Genomic DNA, 24,111 nt, shown 5'->3' with positions numbered 1-24,111 from the left:
GTTGCGCCTTTGTCTACCTGCTTCTCCCTCCGTGCATGACAAGACCATCCCTGTGTTACAAAAATTGTGTTCTTTTCCCTGGTAGACTTTCCAATTTGTTTACCAAGAACGAGAGGAGGCAGAGATCTGGTCCAACACGATTTTATTCTGCAGAATAAGGCAACCCTTGGGGCTAACACTCCAACAAAGGTCACAATTAAGTGATGTGATCCAAAAGTTTATATAGGCAAGACCTTTGGGGGCTGTCTTACGCTTGCGCTGTACTACTCTCCTTGTTTAGCTGAGAGGGAAACAAAAAACAGGCAGCGCCTTTGACATATCTAGGCATGCGCAGAGAGGTAGCCTTGTACTCGAGTAAACACATTCTTGGCATTCCTGAGTCTCTGATAAGTGTCTTTGTTTAGCATGGCAATCTCACACAGAGGTAGAATAGACATAGCCTAGCTTATAAAATCATGGGATAACAGACATATTGCAGTAGCTGAAATTTACAACTGAAATTTCTGTAACACCTGCAACTGAGTAGAATGTGGCCTGCTTCTCCACAAGTAAGGGGGACTAGAGGCATACGTTTTAAAATGAAAGCTGAACATTCAGGAGGGGCCTGGATAGTGGGCTGGCATGCTTGGGGACCTGCCAAAGGCCCACACCACAGCAGGGACCCGCAGACAACAGTCCTCTGCACGTGCTCCTCCTCGTCACTGTTGCAACCTGCTTGTTCCCCTGCCTCTTGCTCCAGCCCGGACAACGGACGGGGTGGCGAGGAGGAGGAGCAGGAGACGCTGGCTCCCTGGCCCTGTGCCGGCTCCCTGGCCCTGTGCCTGTCCAGCAGGCGAGTGGCAACGGGGAGGAGGAGGAGGAGGAGGAGGAGACGGCAGACTCGCTGGGGGAGGGAGTCCTGCCCAAGGGACCTCAGGAACCTGGAGTCTGCACTGGATTCAGTCTAAAAATAGCACCTAGAGAGGAAGCCCAGCTGGGACCCAAGGTGGAGACAGACTGCCGAGTCATGCCGATAAAAATAACTATCAGCATAAACAACAACAGGGCCAATAAAGGCACTTCAACAACAAAAGTAAGCAGCATCTTACTGTAAGCAGCTGTTTGTTTGGGGGTGAGAAATCCTTGAAAAAACTGAACATTCGTAGGATTTCCAGCTGCAACACAAAGCATAGTGTCCAATGTTAGTCCTACTTACAGTAGATCCATTGAAATGAACAGCACTTAAGTTGGTCATGACTAACTTAAGATCAATTTATTTTAATGGGTCTACTCCAAGTAGGACTAACACTGGATACCACTGTAAGTGATGTCACTGGAATTTTTTTTTAAATCTCATTTTAGAAGGGCCAATACGAAGTGCCCCAACTTTCCCAAAATCGTTTGATGTTTAAAAATGCTCTTTCCTCTTTAGAGGAATTTCCGTTATGCTCCAAGTTCTTCAACAGGATTGCAGGGTCGCATCCCCTTGGCAGCTGCAAGGTTCGTGAAAAGTGGCAAAGGTTTGTACAGGCTTGATAGAGTTTTGTAAAAGTATGCATTGCAGGGAGGAAGTGGACAGAAAAACATCTCCTTCTTTCATAATACTAGGATTTGGGGTCACCCAGAGAAAGTGATGGCAGGAGATTCCAGAGAGAGAGAAAAGAAGCCCTCCTTCACACGATCAACTGATGGAAGTGACAGCTGCAGTGGTGTCGTGGAGGCAGGGCTCGCAGGGCCTGGCACTTTTTCATCAGCAGGGACTCTGATGTCATCTGCCACCCCCCTCAGAATCCCCTGTTCCCTCTGAGCTTAGCTGTGATCCTCACTGTCGCTGTGGGGGGAATGCATTTTCCAAGCAACAATATATATTGTTCCATGCTAGAATGCAAAGTATTTGGGATGACTTGGTCTGGAATGGGCAATTGAGACCTCTTCGGTTTGCCAAAGACGTGCTCCTGGTGGAGACAAAAGCTCCTAGAACTGGTTTGTTGATATGGATCAACACAGCTGCCTGAAATGTTTGGACTGCTCTTGGAAACTGTCACAATGTGCTCCTGCATTTCCAAATTTACCACTACGCCACTCTGTGTGTGTGTGTGTGTGTGTGTGTGTAGTTCAATCCTACTGGGGGTGTGGACATTTCTGTTGGAGGGGGAAGGGAGAGATATAATGAAGGAGCTTAGGGAAGGCTAATGGGTAACGTTGGGGTGCTAAGGGAGTGTGCAAGGGGCCTGTTTAAATGAGAAGGGATCTGTCCATGAGGGCTGAGTTGAGGGGGTGATGCTTCCATAGAGTATCATATTTTGAAAACCTAAAATATTTGTGTGTGAGTGAGTGAGTGAGTGAGTGAAAAAGATTTTAACACCCCTGCATTTTTACTCTCAGCTGCACTGTTTGTGGATCCCAGTTGAAGGCTGTATATCTTACAAGGTTCTACAATCTTAGAAAGGGGCCTGGCTGTGACTGTCACAGAGGGACCCTGCATTTCTGAATTTGCCACTACGCTACTGGACAGCCGCAAGGTACGGTGACAGCCACTGACTTGGGTGGTTTCAGACAGGGATTGGACAGAGTTCATGGGAACCTGCATGTTTGTAGGCAGTATTCTGAGGATTCAAGGGAGATGTTTGCGGGAGTTCCCAGTGGCACCTGGCTTCCCACTGTCAGAAAAAAGATACTGAAATGGATAGTCCTTTAGTTGATTTAGGAGGGCTCTTCTTATGTTCTTATAAAGGATGCAGTGAAGGATCAGTGGTGCCGCTTGGTAATTTTGGAGCCTGGACTCAATGGTTTTGTGGAGACCCCCTTTAGATGGCCATGTGTACTGTTTCAATTGTGAAGCACACGGCTAACGTTTCTCTTTGCCCCCTGCTGCTCCATGCTTTTCAACTGCTTCTACATTCCTAACTTGTTAGAGCAAAACAGAAAGAGAAAAAACCCAAAGAAAAAACCAAAACTGTTTGCCAACCCTGATTAAAACGAAAAAAGAAATACTCTGAGCATTTTAAACTCACCGAGATCACAGCATCATCATGACTCCAGGAATAATATGGAGTTTGGTTCTGCTGCCCTGATGCTAAACACGTCTACTTGGGAATAAGCACCAAAATAAACATCTACTTTTGTTGTGGAAAAGAATCATCTAGATTTAAAGTAAAAATATAAAATGAGCATCTGTAACCATGTACATGTCTGGCCTCCTGTTGATAACTTCTCCTTTTAAATGAGAAGAAAGCATCCTGGGGCAAGCAGAATCAGCCCAGCATGCCCAGGCTGGCCCAAGTGCTACCGCTGGGTCCGTTTGCCACTGACCTTATCACCGTCCATGCCCTGGGTGGTCATTTGCCTGCCCCTTGGGCTGCAGGGCTTTGGACTTTGGCCCCAAGGATTAAGGACTGGATCTTATAAAAGAGTAGATAGATTCACAGTGGAATGGTCTCTCTTCTGCTTTTGGCCGTGACAGCACAATGCAACCTCCAGATGTAGAAACACTCTACCTCTGTGTATCAGATGCTAAAAAGGTAAAGGTGTCCCCAACCAGTCGTGTCCGACTCTAGGGTGCGGTGCTCATCCCCGTTTCTAAGCTGAAGAGCCAGCGCTGTCCGAAGACGCTTCCGTGGTCATGTGGCCGGCATGACTGAACACCGAGGTGCACGGAACGCTGTTACCTTTCCCGCCAAGGCGGTACCTATTTATCTACTTGCACTTTCTTGCTTTCGAACTGCTAGGTTGGCAGAAGCTGGGACTGAAGACGGGAGCTCACTCCGTCACGCGGCACTCGGGTCTCGAACTGCTGTCCTGCCGACCTTCCGGTTTGCAGTTCAGCGTCTTAACCACTAAGCCACCGCGGCCCCCGTATCAGATGCTACAGACAAACAATGAAGGAGGGCAGTTGCCTCGGTGCCCCACTCGAGGGTATCCTGGAGGCACATGGTTCCCCAGTGTGGGAAAGCAGATGCTTGACTAGATGAACTTTGGACTGATCCCGGTGGGCTCTCCTGATGTCCTTACAGATGAAGTAATCCCAACCTACTGTTGGTCTGAACTCACATGGAAAAAGTAACTCCCAGTGAGTCCATAGGGGTCGTGTCTCTTTAAAATTGTCGCTCAACTTGCTAATCCTTGTGGCCTCTGAAATATGGAGGGAGTTCTCCACCACTCCCCCCCCCCACTGCCTCCACATCACATGGGCCGGGCACTTGTTCTGACCTTGTACGAACCTTGACAGTGGTGGCGAATGAGACAGAACAGATGTCTCGAGAAGGAAGGCTGACAATCCAACGGCATCCCTGCTCGCCACTTTGTTGACCTGCCTTTCTGTTTCCAACCCAGAGTCCAGTCCCAAAGGGGCCTGGAGCAGTCCATTGTCTAGCACTTTGCTGGGAAGGGGATGTAGGATCTGGTGACGCTGAGGAGCACCTCTTGGAATCTGGAGACGGCGCCTTCTCCAGTGGGAGGTAGACAAGAATGAGCAGCCATTCCGATAAATTCCCTTCTCTTGCAGCAAATGTGATCGCTTTCCGACTTCATCATCCAGATTTACTGAGTGTCTCTAGAAGAAGTTATGAATTCCATATTCTTTTTCCTTCTGTGGATATATGTCTAAAAACTACTGGCTGCCTTTCAAAAAAGAACTCTTTACCATCGCATCAGCAGGAATCCATCTCCAGGTCTCACATTTTCTCCACCTTACCATGGTTCTAACGGATGCCAATTTATTATCTCATCACAATGCACCAGCCAGCTGAAAAGGACAGCAGCAGTTTTGACTGAAGTCAGTGAAAAGCAGACTGGAGGAGAAGACACATTAATTCATTACGGGGACAAAGCACAGAAGGCAGCAGGAAGTCCGATCAAAAAGGTAAGGTACTTCCACCTTCCACGGTGCCTTGAGTACAAAGGGATGACATACCTAAGGTGAGGTCTTCTGCTGGCCATAAATCCACAACTGCTTAATGTGAATTGATGCCAGAAGTAACAGTAGGGCTATACCTTTTTTAGGATCAACTAAAGGACTAACAAAAGAAGTAGTGGGCAAGCTTTTGAATTCCACAGAGTTCTTCTCTAGGCTAGATCTTAAGCAAAACTAAAATCCAAAAAGGGGGAATGGAGAGCGGAATGAGTTTGGCATTATTTTAAAAGTTCCCAAAGGTCTGCTGTTTCTAACAGACTTACGATGGAGTGCAGGAGGCATTCTGCAGACTGGATTCGGGTACACCATGCTGGGTGCTAAATAATTTCAGGTTGCACCGAGAGCTGCTTGGACAAAGCAATAGCAATGGCCCATATATTACTATTATTATTACTATTAATAATAATAATAATAATAATAATAATAATATTTATACCCTGCCTTTTTCCCAGTACTGGGACACAAGGCGGCTTACAAACATTAAGACATATACAATTAAAACATGTGACAATATACAAAAGTTAAAATATAATTAAACAACAATACACTTAAAATTATATTAAAACATTAAAACTGCATTTTCAAACAGCATATAAAAGCCAGCAGTTACTCAGATCTGTCCCCTGCACTAAGTGGAACACACGAATCTCTTAAAAGGTAGAGAGAAGAAGTAAAGAAACACGTGGCCATCCTAATATTAGCAAACTTCAAGATTAGAAGAGTCAATAGAAGCCAAATTGGGTAGTCTTACCTAGTGGTAAAACCACCGAAAGTCCTACCTTTAGGGAGCAGAAGGTCATCTTCCTCCAGTTTCTTTGAGACACCCCCCCCCCCCCCGCTGTATGGCTAAATTTGATATTCTCCAAGACATACAAACTTTGTAGGTGAGTCAACTTCATGGCCTCTGAGAGGGGTTATGTTTGGGGCTTCCAGGAACCTCTAGCTCAGTGTTTCTCAAACTGTGGGTCAGGACCCACCAGTCGGTCTCAGCCAACCTTCCGGTGGGTCTCGGTGCTTCGGGCTGCCCAGGGCCTCTTTGCTTGACCACCCTACGCTATGGCCGCACCAGACACTGGTAGCAGAAGCTGGTTAGAGAGCAAGTCTAGCATTTTAAATAATGATCATAATAAATTTTTAAACTGGGAATAAAGAGGATGGGGATAAGAGAGGGAAACTGTTATAGGAAGAAGTGAATGTAAAAGCAGCAGGAGGGAGGGATGAAAGAAACTGGCAGTTGGGGAAAGGGAACAAGATAAGTGTGAAAGAAGGCAAGAGGAAATGACAGGAGATGGGAAAGAAGACAGAGAGGCCTGTGAAAGAAGGAGAAAAACAATATAAACAGTTTTCTTTGCTTACAGCAGGGGTCCCTAACCTTTTTGGGTTGGTGGGCACATTCTGAGATTTTGAGAATGCCATGGGCACTCTCACAAAGTGGCTGCCATTGAAGGGCTTGCTCAGTCAGAAAATGGCTGCCGCGGTGGGCCAGTCACAAAACACTCATTTCCCAGAATCATAGAATCATAGAATAGTAGGGTTGGAAGGGGCCTACAAGGCCATCGAGTCCAACCCCCTGCTCAGTGCAGGAATCCAAGTCAGAGCATCCCTGACAGATGGCTGTCCAGCCTCGTCTTGAACGCCTCCAGTGTGGGAGAGCCCACCAGAAGGCAAACTGGTGGGACTAATAGAAAAGTAACTAGCCTGAGAACATAAGTACAAGGCAGAGGTGGGAGGGTCTGAGCTGCAAAATACAAAACCACTCTTTTGAACCCAAATGAAGGGCAGCCCTTTGCTTTGCAGCATGGCAATCTCCCAATCAAAAGATAATTTAAAGTAAAATTAAAAAATAAAATTAAAATCAGGAGAGGCAGGGAGCCTGGTGGGCACCAAGAGAGGTGGCCATGGGCGCCATGGTGGAAACCCTGACTTGGGCCTCTGGATCAGCAAATTCTTCCCGAAATGGGGAGGCAGAGTCATGATACCTGCAGAGCTAATGTCTGTACTTAACTTGAGGACAGCTGAATTATGGAACTCCCTGCTACCAGAAAATAGCTGTGGCACAGAGCGTAGCCATTTTCAAAGAGGGATTAGATCTCAATATTGTGCTGGAATTTCAGGGACCACGCTACCAGCTCGTGCTCTCGCAGAGCTTGTATTCGCGGAAACAGAGGCACACGTGCCGCGGCCATTCCCGACGCCGAAGGATCCCGCCTCGCAGCACACACAGGGCCATATACAGTTGGCTTCGGTCACACATTCCATTCCCTATTGAGACCATCTCTTCTGATGTCTCCCACTTTCTCATCTCCCTGCTCCTTCTTCCCCCCTCCCTAATGCTAGATTAGCAGTACACGAATTTTGCCACCTCAGCAGTACAGGACTGCCTCGCTTCGAGAAAATGGCACTTAGCTAAAGCGTAACACTAGCGTTACAAGGAAATAGCTGTGGCAAAGAGCGTAGCCATTTTCAAAGAGGGATTAGAGATCAATAGAAAAATGCTATCAGCAATTGCCAGCTGATAATGCCAAACTCCGGCACTGTTTTGTGACTGGCTCCGACCCTGCAACACCATTTTGTGACTGGTGGGCCTTAGACGTTTCCAGCTCTCAAGCGGGCTCTGGGAGCAGAAAGTTTGAGGACCCCTGCTCTAGCTTTTTGATCAGCATATTTCTCATTTTGCACTAACGGTCCTCTCACATGCTGACGTACTAGGAAAGGAGCTGCTTCTAAGAAAGCGGTTTGTGTAAAAGCAAATGATACACAGCTATGGTAAAAACAATCATAAAGGGTATTTTCAATTTGCTTAATAGCATGCATCCAGAGTGTGATAATCACCAGGCACAACCCCCCCTCCAAGCTTCCAGAAGATCAGCTGCTTCAACCTAAATCAAGAAAATAAGTGTTTGTTCTTGAAAACAGCAGTTTCTGCCTTATTCCCTTCAGTATCTCTTAATCCTCCATCATAAATCCATATTAACCCTAAGAATCTTGTTTGGAAATATAGATTAAAAAAAATTAAATAGATTATGCTGCAAAATCAATACATTTGAAAACATATTTACACATTTGCATTTGTAAACTTACAGTCTTGTTTATCATATAAATTACCCCACGTAAGATTAGAAGGTAACTCGGTGTTCAGTCATGCCGGCCACATGACCACGGAAGCGTCTTCGGACAGCGCTGGCTCTTCGGCTTAGAAACGGGGATGAGCACCGCACCCTAGAGTCGGACACGACTGGTTGGGGACACCTTTACCTTTTTAGAAGCAGATACCAAAAGAACTAAGCAAGAGACTGATTCTCGTCACCCTTTGAGAGGATATATTCCCCCAATTCGTCGACTTAGTTCTAGAAAGAGTTTTATGTCAAGAACTAATATTCTAGTGGGGACCAAAGAACAGAATCGGATAAGTAAATGGAGGAATGAGATTACCGACTTGAGTATTTTAACGAAGGAAGACATGGCCGCTGGAAATACTCTCCCTTATATAGTTTGGAGGACAATGAACAGGATGAGGGTGGGGGTACCAAGGTGTAAGACGAATGTATTTAACTGGGGGCTGATGGCTGACAACAATACATTATGTGAATGTGGAGAAACCCAAGACCCAGCGCATCCGACGGTGTGTCAATTACTGCCGGAGTCTTGTACTGTTGACGATCTGCAGCAAGCTCATGACAAAGCTGTGGCGGTGGCTACATTTTGGCAGGGCAAAGTTTGATCTGGATACGAAATCAATCAATCAATCAATCAATCATATAAATGACTACATTTTACATTAACTCTGAATGTATTAAAAAGTATTACCTGGCATCCTATCAGAATCTTGTTTGGGGGTAGGGTGTCTCTCCCTACTATATCAGTATACATGGGTGAAGGGGGATAAGGAACACCCATGAACTTTAATGTGTGAAAAGAGCATACCAGTGTCTATTCTGAAAAGTGTAAGTGTCTGGAGGCCCTGGCATACCCTGGGTTCTCCAAACACATGTACCTGTGACTGGATAGACATGCAGTGTTCACAGATTGGGCACCATGTTCTCTACACCCACGAAGGAGAAACATCCTGTGAATGGACATGAATGGAATGAATATGGCTTCTTCAACCAATGTGTGTTTCTAGGGTTTGTCAGCAGAGGCTGTTGTAGAACCATTTAAGAAGTTACCACCACCACCACCACCACCACCACCATCATCATTATTCCCCCCTCCCCACAAAAACCCACCTTCCTGTTTGGATCCTATTTGGTGTGGGGCAGGAATGTGTGTGCAGAGAGCACAACAGACCATTTTAAATCACTTTTACAGGACAATCCTATACATGTTGACTCAGAGAGAAGAAGGTTATAGGATTGCAGCCTTAGAGAGAAAATTTGTATACATTGCTCCAGGAAACTGCTGCATTTCCACCAATGCAAGGACATCCTCAGTCAATACAAACCGTCTCACACACACACACACACACACACACACACTGTAAATGTGTCTGTACTGTGTAGCTTCCTATAAATAGCAGGTGTTGTGTTGGTCTTGGAGAACAAGAAATTCCAATAGGCAAAGGTAATCGTTCAGTGCTACAAGGCACTGGATAGTGTGCTGTGAAAAAGAAGTACATTGAATAATTAAAAGCTCCTGTGAGGCCAAAGCACCCAGCAGCACAGGAGGCTGCCTGATGCATCTATGCATGGGTCACTGCTCTGCGATTGCTTCCTTCCGGTCAGAAGGGCAGTCCTGATGGCCTTCAGTGTGGGCATGTCTTACTCTTATACACCCTCAAAGTAGAACTTCTGGGGTGCATGAGTGCACTGTGCCTTCAATTTTAAATCAGAAATGAAATGTGCCTAAAGTTATCAGATGTCTGGGGAATGCTCTAACAGTTTTATTGGGCCAGCTTTTGGTAGTGTGCAGGAATACGCAGGCTTTGGGCTCACACAGAGCTCTTTGGTTGCGTTATTCAAACGTTTGCCTTATTGTTCTATGGCTAATCATGTTCTCATCTACTTCTCTGGTAACAACCTCCTCTCTGCCGTCTCCCCTCCAGATGTCAGGTGGGATTTTCTCCCCCTTGGACAACCTTTGTGACCTGGACAACGCCAGTTGCCACCCGCTGGTGTGCTTTCTGTGTCATGAACAGTATGAGCACCCGTGCCTCCTGGATTGCTACCACAACTTCTGTGCCAGCTGCCTGCGGGGCCGTGCCATTGACGGCCGCCTGACTTGTCCTCTCTGTGGGTAAGGGCCACTGTTCTCCCTCAGTCCAGGAATGCTAGTAGACATGCAGTGATGGGGTGGACTTTGGCCCTAACCAGCATCATGGCTGGAACAGAAGCGTTGCCACAGGAGGCCCCATGCCCCTCCTTTCTTGCAGGATCTGGGCAACTTCTGGAAACACCTGGAGCAGGTGCTAAGGCATCCCAGACCATGCTGTGCCCACCTCCCATGTCTGAAGGCTTCCGGCATGCCAAGGGAGTGGGGATATTGCTGTCCAGAGCCTTTCTACCCAAGGCTTTTATTGTGCGCTCATGGTTGTTCACTCCCAGTAGTTTGCAGGTCCTTTACATGACGTCGCCATCCTTCAGGGACTCTCCTGTGTTTTGCAACCATTATTGTGGTGTTTTTTCCTAATGAAGGAAGTCTGCTATTATTTAGAAATGGCGGAATGAGAGTCTTGTGTAACTGTGCAATTCTGCTATAACATAGTGCCATCTAGAGGTTGTATAATGAAACTTATAGAAAGGCAGAGAAAGAAAACCACAGAAAAAGGCACATGTAAAGGATCCAATCTTAATGCCGCAAAGAATCCAGACGCAGACGTTTTGATAAAGGTGTGGGATAAAAGCCCCATGTAGAATGCCCCTGTTCTACATGCTGGTGGGCTCATAGCCAGTGGGGCAAGGACTCACCTGGGTGCCTAAATCACTTGAGCATTTTGGTGGACTGGAATGGATTCATGCCAAACTGGAATTGCAACAGAACCTTGAGGTTACATGTACTGTTAGTAGAAGTTATTTCTCGTTGAACCTGCACTGGGTTCAAATTACAGTTCAATCAGTGTCCAAATCATGGTGTGAATTCCAGGATTCCTAAACTCTCCGCTTCAGAGGGTGCTTCCAGAAGGGGCTTTTAGAACACCCTCCCCTGGTCTCATTTGTGGACGTTTAAGGGGGCCAGATCCAAACACTGCTGGCTTCTACTCATAACCCTCCTGTGTTTTCCCATTACCTCTTCCACCTTCTTCCATACTGCAGAAAATCTGTTAAGAAGAAAAAGACAGAAGAGTTGCACAATGTCTTCTGGTTGCTGGCACTAGGAACCCTCTGCCTGGAAGCAGTAACTTAAAACTGAGGGGGTCAGATTAAATCTGAAATGGGTCCTATGTCAGAAACGGGCTGGCAATATTCCACATCTTCCCCAGAGTAAGATAACTTGCCATACCATACTGACACGCCTTCATCTCTCAGGAGGTGGATGAAGGAACAGAGGAATCTGCTCTCCTGGACTTCCGACCAACAGGGAAGAACTGGTTGACGAAGTCAAAGCAGCAGGGACCCTAGGGGAAAGTGACCACGTCCTCCTGGCATGTGCAATAGTGAGGGATGTGGAAACTGAGCATAGTCGGAAATGCACCCTGGATTTTAGGGAAGGTGATTTCAAAGACCTCAGAGAAAAGTTGGGCAGGATCCCATGGCTAGAAATTCTGAAGGAGAAGAGAGTTCAGGAGGGATGGGCGATTCTGAAAAGGGACATACTGATGGCAAACTGTGCCCATGGAAAGGAAAAGCGGGGGGCATCAAAAGAAGCCTGTGTGGCTCTGATGAGCGGAGATTCAAAAGGGTCCTGTAGGGAAGGAGGGACATCATACTACTAAGGAGGAGAACAACGAAGTTGGCCGCACCTCTAAAGATGGTGTCACAAAGGTTAATCTTCAGAATGAGCTGTGCCGGATGCTAAAAGGAACAAAAGGAGAATCGTTGACTGTATTAGAGCAAGAGGGTCAAGGAAGGGGGAGGCCCACTGATTAGGGAAGGTGGTGAATTGCTTGCATGTGATGGAGAGAAGTCAGAACTACTCCTGTTTGGCCTCAGTCTTCTCCCACAAGGGGAATTTTGTTCTGCTTGTCCCAAGGAAGGACTTGCAGCCCAGGATAGGTAAGGAGAAGGTTAGGGAACACCTGGCTACTTCAAATTAGCTCCAAGGTGTTTCCAGACAGAGATCTCCTAGAGCATCTGTACACCACCCCAAAATCCTGCATTTAAAATGGGGCTCTCTGCTTCTGTTTTAAATGCAGGATCACGGCAGACTCCCTTTACATGCGCTTCCCCCCCTTCCCCCTCCTTTTCACCCGTATCTGTCTTTCATGTACTTCATCATACAGCTGCTAGATGGCACTGTGGTCCTGCTCCTCTTATTGTGAGTTTTCCTTTGTCATGGAGGGAACTCAAGCGGAAGTCAAGCAAGGTAATTTGATAGCTCATTATCGCAGCTATTTAAAAAATGGAATAAAGGTCATTTAATGCGGGAGAAGCCCTGGAGGTTAACGACATCTTCTAAAGGACCCGCAAACTTCCATGAGTAACCAATCTCAAAAGCAGGATAAAAGCTCCGTGTGAAGAAGCCCCTAGTGTTACCACTCAGAAGGCATTGTGGAGCTGTCCTGTTTTTTTCTCCTTAATGGATTTTCTTCATTAAGGAAAAAGACAAAAGAAGTGGTGGGAAAAGACAGGAGGGTTATTATTGGAAGGCGAAAATGTCTGGAAGCCCCCTGTAAAATTCCGTGAACAATGGCACAGTAAAAGCCTCATCTGGAAGCACTCCATGTCTCCAGGGCCGGATGAATTACACGGGAGGATGGTGAAGCAGGTTTTGGGCATGGTGTCAGAGCCACTGACTGTAATCTCTGAGAACTCCTGGAGAACAGCTGAGGTGCTGGAAAACAGGAGAGGGTCAAATGATGTCCCCTTCTTCAAAAAGGGGGAAAACCCGATTCGGGAACATACCAGTCACCAGCCAGCCTGATGTTGATATCGTGCAAAAATCTAGAACAAATGATTCAGTCTATGAGCATCTAGAGAATAATGCTTTGATTACTAGGAGCTAGCATTGTTTATCAGGAATAAGTCATGCCGGATCAACCTTATATCTTTTTTTTAACAGAGTTTAGTAACTCTGGTAGATCATGGGAACACCGTGAACACAGTATATCTTGATTTCTGCAAAGCATTTGAGAGGCTTTCTTATGATATCCTTGTTGACAAGATGGCAAAACGTGGGCTGGATGCTACTGGTGGTTGCTGGTTGAACTATCGTACCCCACGAGTGCTCATGACGAACTCTCTGCAGCGTGCCACAGGGCTCTGGCCTAGACCCTCTGCTGTGCAACGTTTTTATGAATGACCTGGAGGGTCTGTTTATCAAATCTGCAGATGACACAAAGCTAGGAGACAGAGCCAATGCCATAGTAGACAGGATTATGATTCAAAAGAATCTTGACAGGCTGGAGCAAAACTAACAAAATGAAATTCAATGGAGCTCAATGTAAAGCCTTGCATTGAGATACAAAAAAATAAAATCAAATAAAATCGAAAGCATGAGTATAGGATTGGGGAAACCGGGCTTGGCAGTTGTACATGTGAAAAGGACCTAGATATGTTAGTAGATCATAAGCTGAATTTCTGCCAGCAGTGTGATGCAGCTGCTGAAGAAGCTAATGTGATCTTAGGCTGCCTCAACAGAAACATAGTGTCCTGATCACGGGAAGTGTTCTTTCAGCTCTATTCTATGCTGGTCAAGCCACATCTAGAATTCTGTGTCCAGTTCCAGATGTCACCTTTTTAAGAAGGGCAATGACAAACTGGAGCATGTCCAGAGAGGAGTGACCAGGATGGTGAGGCGTCTGGAAACTAAGCCCTATGAGGAGTGGTTGAAAGAGCAGCTTACATCGTCTTCCTCCTCTCCATTTATATCCTTATAACAATCCCGTGAGGTAGGTTAGGCTGAGAGTCAGTGGCTGGACCAAAGTCATCCAGTGAGCTTCATGGCCAACTGGGGACTAGAACCCAGACCTCCTGAATCCCAGTCCAACGCTCTAACCATGACATCACACTGTTTATCTCTCACCATACAATTGAGCACTATTTTTTACTGGAAAGGTAGGATATAAATGAAATAAAATAAATATACTAGCAATTCTCTCATGACACACTGGTGTGCCCGGGAACAGAGTTTGGGAATTACTGGAACAGACGGATGAGGCATTGACTTCCTAAAAAGGAAAGTAATGTCCAGGCAGGTGTCTGCCCTTTGTCTGTGTCCATAAGACCCCCATATCAGGTTTGTCTGTAGCTGCCAAAGGCAGCTGAGGCTTTGTGATTAGCCAAGATGAGTCCCAGAGTGGTCTGTGGAAGACACCAGGAGAGAAATGATCGCTAAAGCCAGGGAAACTGGAGGGTGTCTGTTGGTGTGCCTGTATTTATTAGAGCCCTTTTAATTGGCTTGAATCCCATTTTCCCACATAGGGAAATTTCCGTATTTTGTAACCCACTTGTTTTCATGATTGTGTTCTGGCCCAATGAGAATGACGAGCAAGACAGGTCCCCTTCTCTTCTCTGGGCCTCTGAAACCTGAAGCTTCACTTGCAAATTGGGCTTCGAAGGCCAACAGCTGCCAAGCAGAAATCCTCCGGTTTTAGCCCCAGCAGAATCCAGCTCAGAGAGGGATGGTGGGGGGAGCCCTGCCCAGGCCAGACAAAGGGGAGCAGCAGGTGGGCAGATGCCCCTGGAGTTCTTTGCTGCAAACGCCTGAGAGGCAAAACGGCGCCCTGCAAACATGCTCTGCGTAAATGTTGTGCACTCCAGACTTCAAGGAAGCATATACTCCAACAGTTCCAATTTAGCAGGGGCAGTTCCAATTCGGAGTGGTGGCGGTAATAATTGCCCCTACTTTTGCAGTGTAAGAACATAGGAAGAGCCATGCCGTATCAGACCAACAGCCCATCTAGTCTGGCATTCATGTGTTCTTTTCCCTGGCACCAGGCTCCATGGAAAACAAACCTACTTCTGAGGAGACATGTTCACTTTGAAGTAGGGCATGATGGGAGAATCACACATTCTGGCAATCAGAGATATTATCCTTCACAACCTGGGAATTAGCTGCGGCCGGAGCCAGGCAGTCATTTTTAAGAGAGCTGAAAAGGTGGCTTGAGATGGGTTTCACTGCCTGTGATGTGTACACATTTCGTTTGTCAGTCAAATAGATTTGGCAAGTGTTTGAAACAAGGCAAAATCTTGCCAAACCTGTTTGACCAGAGATGAAAGCAAGATGAATATACATACCACGAGCAGTGATGCCTTTTTCAAACTATCTTCAAACCTCCATCCTCACTTGTCATAGCTAAAAGGCACAAATACTCAGTGCTAATTACTAATTACCTAATTACTTTGAATGAGTTCAAATCTCCAGGGCCAGATGAACTGCATCCTAGAGTAATAAAGGAACTGGCAGACGAACTCTGAGAACCGCTGTCTATTCTCTTTGAGAAATTATGGAGGACGGGGGAAGTGCCAGATGACTGGAGGAGGGCTAATGTTGTTCCTATCTTCAAAAAGGGCAAAAAGGAGGAACCTGGGAACTACAGACCAGTCAGTCTGACATCCATCCCTGGGAAAATTCTGGAGCAGATCATAAAGCAATCCATCTGGAAGCACCTTGAAAACAATGCAGTGATGACTCGAAGCCAACATGGATTTGTCAAGAACAAATCCTGCCAGATGAATTTGATCTCATTTTTTGATCAAGTAACCTCCCTTGTGGACTGTGGGAATGCTGTGGGCATCATATACCTTGACTTCAGCAAAGCTTTCAACAAAGTGCCCCATGATCTCCTGATGAGCAAACTAGCTCGAAGTGGGCAAGATGCAACAATGATCACGTGGCTCCACAGTTGGCTACAGAGTGCTTATCAATGGGATCTTCTCAAACTGGGGAGAGGTAACAAGCGGGGTACTGCAGGGCTCAGTCCTGGGCCCAGTGCTCTTCAACATTGTTATGAATGACTTGGAGGAGGTGGTGCAGGGAATGCTGATCACATTTGCAGATGACACAAAATTGGGTGGGATAGCTAATATGCTCTTCAAGAGATATAATAGTGCTCTTCAAGTCCTTCAAAGGTTGTCACAGAGAGGAAGGCCAGGATCTCTTCTCGATCACCCCAGAGTGCAGGACACAGAAGAATGGGCTCAAGTGACAGGAAGCCAGATTCCGGCTGAACATCAGGAAGAATTTCCTGACTGTTAGAGCAATACGACAGTGGAACCAATTACCTAGGGAGGTGGTGGGCTCTCCCACACTGGAGGCATTCAAGATGAGGCTGGACAGCCATCTCTCAGGGATACTTTGACATGGATTCCTGCATTGAGCAGGGGGTTGGACTCGATAGTCCTACAGGCCCCTTCTGACCCTACTATTCTATGATTCTGTGCTTTTTGTGTCAGCTAAAATAGCTGGCTAGAGGACTTCCTAGGAGAGGAAATCTTATCAGTAACTTGATAAGAGACCCCACTCCTCCTCCTCCCACCCTAACAAGTTTCCCAAAATAACAGCATGCAGGATTTCTGGGAACAGGAATGAGCTACAGGTCAGTTCCTGCTTTTTACGGCTTGCCCTTGCGGTTTCACATGATTTTCAGGCTGTTCTTTGTTGTTGTCTTTTAACTGTTGTTTCATATGGACATTTGCTGTAATCAGCTTAGGAGATAGATGCATACACACACACACACACACACACACACACACACACATTTTACAGAAAAATGGTACACAGATATTTCAGATAGAAAAATAAACACACATAATTTTGAAGCTAATTTCCTGCCATCATTCAAGCATTCAAGGCTGAAAACATTTGTGGGATCTTGAAACATCAAACAATATGGAAGGTGCCAAAGTTCAAGATTTAGCTGGTTCTTTCAAATCAAGAAAACTGCTTTGGTGCTACTGAAAGAGCAGTTAAAAATGAAATAAGCTGGTGATAAAGGGGCAGGGAAAATACAGGAGGATTACAAATGGATGATGACACCGTGTGGACATAAATAAAAGACTGATGGTGATTCCATAATGAACTCTCCTACAAATAGATGGAAGGATCACTGGGAAAAGACACAGAAAGACAACTGTTTGATTCTGGGGGTGCTTCCAGACAAAGCTTTTATAGCGCCATCACCCTGCCTCATTCACAGAATTTTACTAGGGGTCCACATGTCATAATTTTCCACTGGTATCCCTCTTGTGTTGTCCCACCAATGTTAAGAAGAGGAAAAACAGAATAGCAGTACAATAAAAGGTAAAAGGTGTCCCCAGCCAGTCGTGTCCGACTCTAGGGTGCGGTGCTTATCCCCGTTTCTAAGCCGAAGAGCCAGCGCTGTCCGAAGATGCTTCCGTGGCCATGTGGCCGGCATGAATGAACACCGAGGTGCACGGAGCGCTGTCACCTTTCCCGCCGAGGCGGTGCCTATTTATCTACTTGCAATTTCTTGCTTTCGAACTGCTAGGTTGGCAGGAGCTGGGACTGAAGACGGGAGCTCACTCCGTCACGCAGCACTCGGGTCTCGAACTGCTGTCCTGCCGACCTTCCGGTCTGCAGTTCAGCGTCTTAACCACTCAGCCACGCGGCCCCTAATGCCTTCTGATTAGGTGCACCAGGAGCCCACTCAGAGAACATTTGGAAAGAGAACAAAGAGTCTTGTGACACCTGAAGCCTTCCTACCTCTACTTCATCAGATGCACAAAGCCAGGGGTGGAGGCGGATGTAAACTGTGTTGTCAGAGGGCACTGAAAAGCAAAGAAGAACAGACCATGATGAATACCTTAACAGTTGTCACTTACCATTAAGGGTGCAATCCTATGCATGTTTAGACAGAATAAAGTCCTAAAACGTCAAGCATTCCCCACCCAACGAAACTCTTCAGCCAGCAAACCAAATTATAATCAATTCAATTTAAAATAACTTACATGTCTGTGTGTGTGTGTGTGTGTGTGTGTGTGTATGTACTAAAATCATCAGATGTCAAAATGCCTGGACAAGAAGAAGTTTTTAACTTGGCGCCAAAAAGAAAACAAAATTGGTGCCGACTGAATCTCCTTTGGAATGGCATTCCAGAGTTGGGGTGCCGCCACAGAGAAGGCTATGTATGCACAAAGGGGTCATAGCTCAGTGGTAGACCACCTGCTTGGCATGTAGAAGGTCCCAGGTTCGATCCCCGGCTTCTCCAGGTAGGGCTAGGAAAGAATCCTGCCTGAAACTCTGGAGAGCTGCTGCCAGTCAGTGTCGACAATACTGGGCTAGATGGATCCAGGTTCTTACTCAGTATAAGGGAGCTTCTGATGTTCCACTAATGGTATTTGGGGAAGGGCCTCCTCCGAAGATCTTAATGCATGAGCAGAATGATATAGGAGGGGGTGGCCCGTCAGGTACTTGGACTCCAAGCTGTTCATCGTGTGTCTGATGAAGTGGACAGCGTCCACAAAAGCTAATGCCAAAATAAGTTAGTCTTTAAGGTGCCACAAGACTCTTTCTTGTTTTTGCTCCAACAGACTAACTTGGCTGCCCCTCTGGCTTTGGAAAGATGTTTACTAGAGGGGGAAGCAGAGGATGTACCTGGGAGAGAGATCTGTGAAACTGTGCCCACGCATCACTTGAGCAAGAGATTTGTTTCAAAGGAGGCTTTGGGTCTTCCAAAATGGAATCTTTTGACCAGACCTTTCCAGGGTGTAGCTCAAGTTCTCCAGAAGCTCCATCACGGAGAGGTTGTTTTCATTCTTGCACACCTTAAAGCTTCCTCTCCAAGAGGGACAGGCGTGGCTCCATTTTTCATTGCGGCGGGGGAGTGTAACTCGGCTGTCAGACGTTTGGGGGGAAGCTGTTGTATTGATTCCAGAGATCCTAACTATATGAGAGACACTCTGAGTTCTTAGGGGGGGGAAATTGTATGCAAATGCCAGTCTGCTGCAATCTGCGCATACTAGCTGAGAGTGAGCTCCACAGAACCCAGTGGAACTTACCTCTAAGTAAACCTACGTAAGACTGGCCTTCCAGGATTATTTTCAGGAAGCCTTCTTTGAAAGCAGACTCTTGCTCGCTGTGTCTTTTGCAGCCACCAGTCCATTGTGAAAGGAAATGGCCTCCCTCCAGAGGACAGGCTCTTGAAGTTCCTGGTCGACAGTTCTGGGGACTGTGAGGAGGAAGTCCAGTGCGCAAACTGTGATGTGCAAAGTACAAAACAGGTAAGTAGGCTGAGCAGCCAAGGTGCCCTTCAGTCTCCGACTCCGAAGTCGACACATGGCATCTGGTGATGCTATCAAAGCCAGCTGAGGCAGCTTTGGGCTTTGGATGCAGAGAACCTGGGTTCAAATCCCTGCCTGGCTATGAAGCTCACTGGATGCCTTGGACAGACTCAGAATCAGGGCATAGTAGCAGAATCACCATGCGGCATAAGCGACAAATGGCACCGTAGAGCAAGAGTGGGGAACCCCTTTCTCCCAACTACCAATCGTTTGGTGGTTTCCAGGCTTTTATGCAGTTTTTCCCCTTTCTAAAAGGTTGAAATGCCTCTCCTAAGGCTTAGGCTGCCATTACATTAAAGAACACCCCCCCCCCCCGCAGTCCTCCCATTGTGGAGCCTTTCCGTGTCTATGGAGGGCTCCCAGATGGCAACCATGTGATTGCTGAGAGGGGAAGCTTTTCATTTTCAAGGTTCCATAGAGATAAGTGAAACAGTGCCATCTAGTGGCTGTTTTAATAGCATAACAATCCGACTTAGTTCATTATTTCTGGATCTTTTTGAGCTGGAATAACCAGGAAATGCCTCTGGTGCCCTGGAGGCTGATGGCATCATGGAAAGGGCCTGCAAACTTCCATGAGCAAGCAATCTCAATAGCAGCATAAAAGCTCCATGTGAAAAAGCCCTGTGTTACTGGCAGCAAGAACTTTAAACTACAACATGCTGGGCATTTTGTGTTTTTGGCCCCACCCCTTTTCCTCTGGGCCTCAGTGACGTCTCTGAAACTGAATTCCACCCTCCGGCTGGAGGAGTTCTCCACCCCTGGCTGACTGAGTGGGGACATAACTGAGGATTATAAAATGATGCACAGAGTGGAGAAAGTCAAGGGGAAGAAGCTTCCTCCCTCCCTCATCACTTGGCATCAAGCATGAGAATGAACGGGCAGCAGACTGAGGGCGTACAAACAAAAGCCCTCCAGGCAGCGCAGACTTAATTTATGGAACCTGCTGCTGCAAGGTGTGATGGCTGCTGGTTGAGACGGCTTTAGAAGGGGATCTGACAAATTCCTGGAGAAGACATCTGTCAAGGGCTCTTACTGTTAGGACTGATGGCTGACTGGAACCTCAGTGTGTGTGTGTGTGTGTGTGCGCGCGTGCGTGCGTGCTCTTGCCTGGATGCCTTGCTCGTATTTATTTTGTTTATTTATTACATTTATATCCTGCCTTCCCTCCAAGGAGCCCAAGGCAGCATACACGATCCTCCTCCTCTCCGTTTTATCCTCACAACAACCCTGTGAGGTAGGTTAGGCTAAGAGACAGTGACTGGCTCAAGGTCACCTAGTGAGCTTTATGGCTGACTGGGGACTTGAAGCTGGGACTCCCCAGTCCTGGTCCAACACTCTAACCACTGCCGCACCCTGCTTGTAGGCTTCCAGAGGTATCCAGTTAGCCACCACACGTCTTCTTTTATCCAGCAGGGCTGTTCTTACGTTCTGGAGTCTGGCTTTTATTCAGCCACCCTCGAAGCATGTCTTGCTTTTCCAATCAGAAAGGAAAAACGTGTCACAACGGGTTTGTTGTTTTTTTAAACAAAGCAAGGTTTGAAGCAACGTTTGTTATGTCGTATCTGTTGCAATCCTTTGCCAGGCATGCCTAGTGTGTCACAGAGAAATGGTTTTGCCAGAGTGTGGCCGTCCCGTCCTGCCCCCCCCCCCCCCCGCTTTCAGCCATGCCAAGAAGAGTTTTACCTTCTAACTGCCCCCTCCCCCCTTAGGACTTGGACGCCATGTACTTCTGCAACACCTGCAGCCAGCCCCTCTGTGCCAAGTGTCGCGAGGAGACCCATAAAGCCAGGATGTTCTCCCGCCATGAGATCGTCTCACTGGCCAAGCGCACCAAGGACATCCACAAGAAATGCTGTATGTATTGCTGCCACACACACCCCCCCCCCGCATTCTGCTGCTCCTTTGCTGTGAACAGTTGCATCTTCCTGAACCGCCACTCCATTTTTCCCCCTCAGCACAGGGGCAATTGTCCCCCTTTCTGTGGGATGACAGTGCCATTCCTTCCAACGGGACATGCCTGGACTGAGCTCCTGCAGAGCTGTGTTTATTCCATGCACAATAAAATAACGTCACATTCGACACCCTGGCAGACTGTGCACTATAGAGTGGAATCCTGCAGCCTGCACAGGGGCTTCTGAACGAGGCTGTATCACACCGTTGCCCTGCTGCATTCTCGGAATTTTTACAGGAGGGTAGGGGAGACATCCTTGTCCCCCACTCATAACCCTCCCGTGCTTTCCCACCGCTTCATCCGTCTTTTTTTCTTAGCATGGAAAATCTGTTACGGGGACGAAGGCAGAATCATAGAATCATAGAATCATAGAATAGTAGGGTTGGAAGGGGCCTACAAGGCCATCGAGTCCAACCCCCTGCTCAATGCAGGAATCCAAGTCAGAGCATCCCTGACAAATGGCTGTCCAGCCTCGTCTTGAAGGCCTCCAGTGTGGGAGAGCCCACCACCTCCCCAGGTAATTGGTTCCATTGCCGTATTGCTCTGACACTCAGGAAGTTTTTCCTGATGTTCAGTCGGAATCTGGCTTCCTGTAACTTGAGCCCATTATTCCGTGTCCTGCACTCTGGGATGATCAAGAAGAGATCCTGGCCTTCTTCTCTGTGACAACCTTTCAAGTACTTGAAGAGCGCTATCATATCTCCCCTCAGTCTTCTCTTCTCAAGGCTAAACATGCCCAGTTCTTTCAGTCTCTCTTCATAGGGCTTTGTTTCCAGTCCCCTGATCATCTTTGTTGCCCTCCTTTGAACCCTCTCCAGCTTGTCTGCATCCTTCTTAAAGTGCGGTGCCCAGAACTGGACACAGTACTCCAGATGAGGCCTAACCAGTGCTGAGTAGAGGGGAACTAGTACTTCCCGGGATTTGGAAGCGATGCTTCTATGAATGCAGCCCAAAATAGCATTTGCCTTTTTTGCAGCCACATCACATTGTTGGCTCATATTCAGCTTGTGATCGACGACAATTCCAAGATCCTTCTCGCTCGTAGTGTGGTTGAGCCACGTATCCCCCATCTTGTAACTGTGCATTTGGTTTCTTTTTCCTAGGTGCAGAACTTGGCATTTGTCCCTATTAAATGCCATTCTGTTGTTTTCTGCCCAGCACTCCAGTCTATCCAGATCACTTTGAATTTTGTTTCTGTCTTCCAAAGTATTAGCTATCCCTCCCAATTTTGTGTCATCTGCAAATTTGATCAGCATTCCCTGCACCTCCTCCTCCAAGTCATTAATAAAAATATTGAAGAGCACTGGGCCCAGGACTGAGCCCTGCGGTACCCCACTCGTTACCTCTCCCCAGCTTGAGAAGGTCCCATTGATAAGCACTCTTTGAGTCCGATTCTGTAGCCAACTGTGGATCCACTGGATCGTTGTTTCATCTAGCCCACTTCGAGCTAGTTTGCTCATCAGGATATCATGGGGCACTTTGTCGAAAGCTTTGCTGAAGTCGAGGTATATGATGTCTACAGCATTCCCACGGTCTACAAGGGAGGTGACTTGATCAAAAAATGAGATCAGATTTGTCTGGCAGGACTTGTTTTTGACAAATCCATGTTGGCTTCGAGTAATCACGGCATTGTTGTCAAGGTGCTTCCAGATGGATTGCTTTATGATCTGCTCCAGAATTTTCCCAGGGATTGATGTCAGACTGACTGGTCTGTAGTTCCCAGGTTCCTCCTTTTTACCCTTTTTGAAGATAGGGACAACGTTAGCCCTCCTCCAGTCATCTGGCACTTCCCCGGTCCTCCATGATTTCTCAAAGAGAATAGACAGCGGTTCTGAGAGCTCTTCTGCCAGTTCCTTTATGACTCTAGGATGCAGTTCATCTGGCCCTGGAGATTTGAACTCATTCAAAGTAATGAGGTGTTCCTTGACCATATGCCTGTCGATCTCAAGCTGCAATCCTGCCCCTTCAGCCTGTACTTCGCCTTTGCCAGGGGGGTCATAGACCCTCTTTTGGGAGAAGACTGAGCCAAAGTAGGAATTGAGCACCTCTGCCTTTTCTTTGTCCTCTGTTATCATTTTGCCATCCTTATTTAATAGCTGAACAACCATTTCTTTCCTCTGCCTTTTACTATGCACGTAGCTGAAGAAAGCCTTTTTGTTGTTTTTAGCATCCCTCGCTAACCTCACCTCGTTCTCCGCTTTAGCCTTCCTGACGCCATCCCTGCAATTCTGTGCTACCTGCCTGTACTCTTCCTTTGTTACTTGGCCTTCTTTCCACTTCCTATATGTGTCCTTTTTTGTTTTCAGGTCATCCCTAAGCTTTTTGTGAAGCCACATTGGCTTCTTCTGTTGTCTTCCACCTTTTCTTCTTGTTGGAATTGTTTGTGATTGTGCCTTGAGAATTTCCTTTTTTAAAAGTTCCCACCCATCTTGGACTCCTTTTCTCGCTAGCATTGCTTGCCATGGGACCTTACTGATCATTGTTCTGAGTTTATTAAAATCAGCTTTCCTAAAATCCAGGGTACGCGTTTGAGTACACTCGGCTTTTGCTTCCCTTAGAACCAAGAACTCAAGTACAACATGGTCGCTTTCCCCCAGAGTTCCTGTAACTGCTACTTTATCCACTAAGTCATCTCTGTTGGTTAGGATCAAGTCAAGGATAGCCGATCCTCTAGTTCCTTCCTCTACTTTCTGTAGGAGGAAGTTATCCGCCACACAAGTCAGGAATTTCCTGGAGGGGCCATGTTTTGCAGAATTTGTCTCCCAACAAATATCGGGGAAATTGAAGTCCCCCATTACTACTACATCATGCTTCCTTAAAACATTGGCTATTTGCTTTTCAAAAGTTTCATCCTTGGCTTCTCCTTGATTGGGTGGCCGGTAGTAGACTCCGACCACCAGGCTCCTTTTATTCTTTGCTCCATTTATTTCAAC

At 46.8% G+C, this 24,111-nt stretch overlaps 1 protein-coding gene across 1 annotated transcript in view; it reads left to right on the top strand.

Annotated features, from left to right (window-relative positions):
• RNF207 (ring finger protein 207) overlaps positions 1 to 24,111 on the top strand; it is a 77,839-nt gene that overhangs the window by 8,600 nt on the left and 45,128 nt on the right. Inside the window, exons 5-8 of the mRNA XM_084822009.1 lie at positions 2,365 to 2,501; positions 9,933 to 10,123; positions 19,038 to 19,167; positions 20,937 to 21,081. Of these exons, the coding sequence (XP_084678135.1) occupies positions 9,933 to 10,123; positions 19,038 to 19,167; positions 20,937 to 21,081 (466 nt within the window). The 5' untranslated portion in view covers positions 2,365 to 2,501. The remainder of the gene's footprint in view (positions 1 to 2,364; positions 2,502 to 9,932; positions 10,124 to 19,037; positions 19,168 to 20,936; positions 21,082 to 24,111) is intronic.

This window comes from Heloderma suspectum, chromosome 15 (genome assembly GCF_057233095.1).
Source record: "Heloderma suspectum isolate Gila_16-S chromosome 15, 16-S_ref, whole genome shotgun sequence".
NCBI lineage: Eukaryota > Metazoa > Chordata > Lepidosauria > Squamata > Helodermatidae > Heloderma > Heloderma suspectum.
The sequence above is the reverse complement of the archived record's forward strand: the minus strand, read 5'-3'. Positions and strand labels throughout refer to the sequence as shown.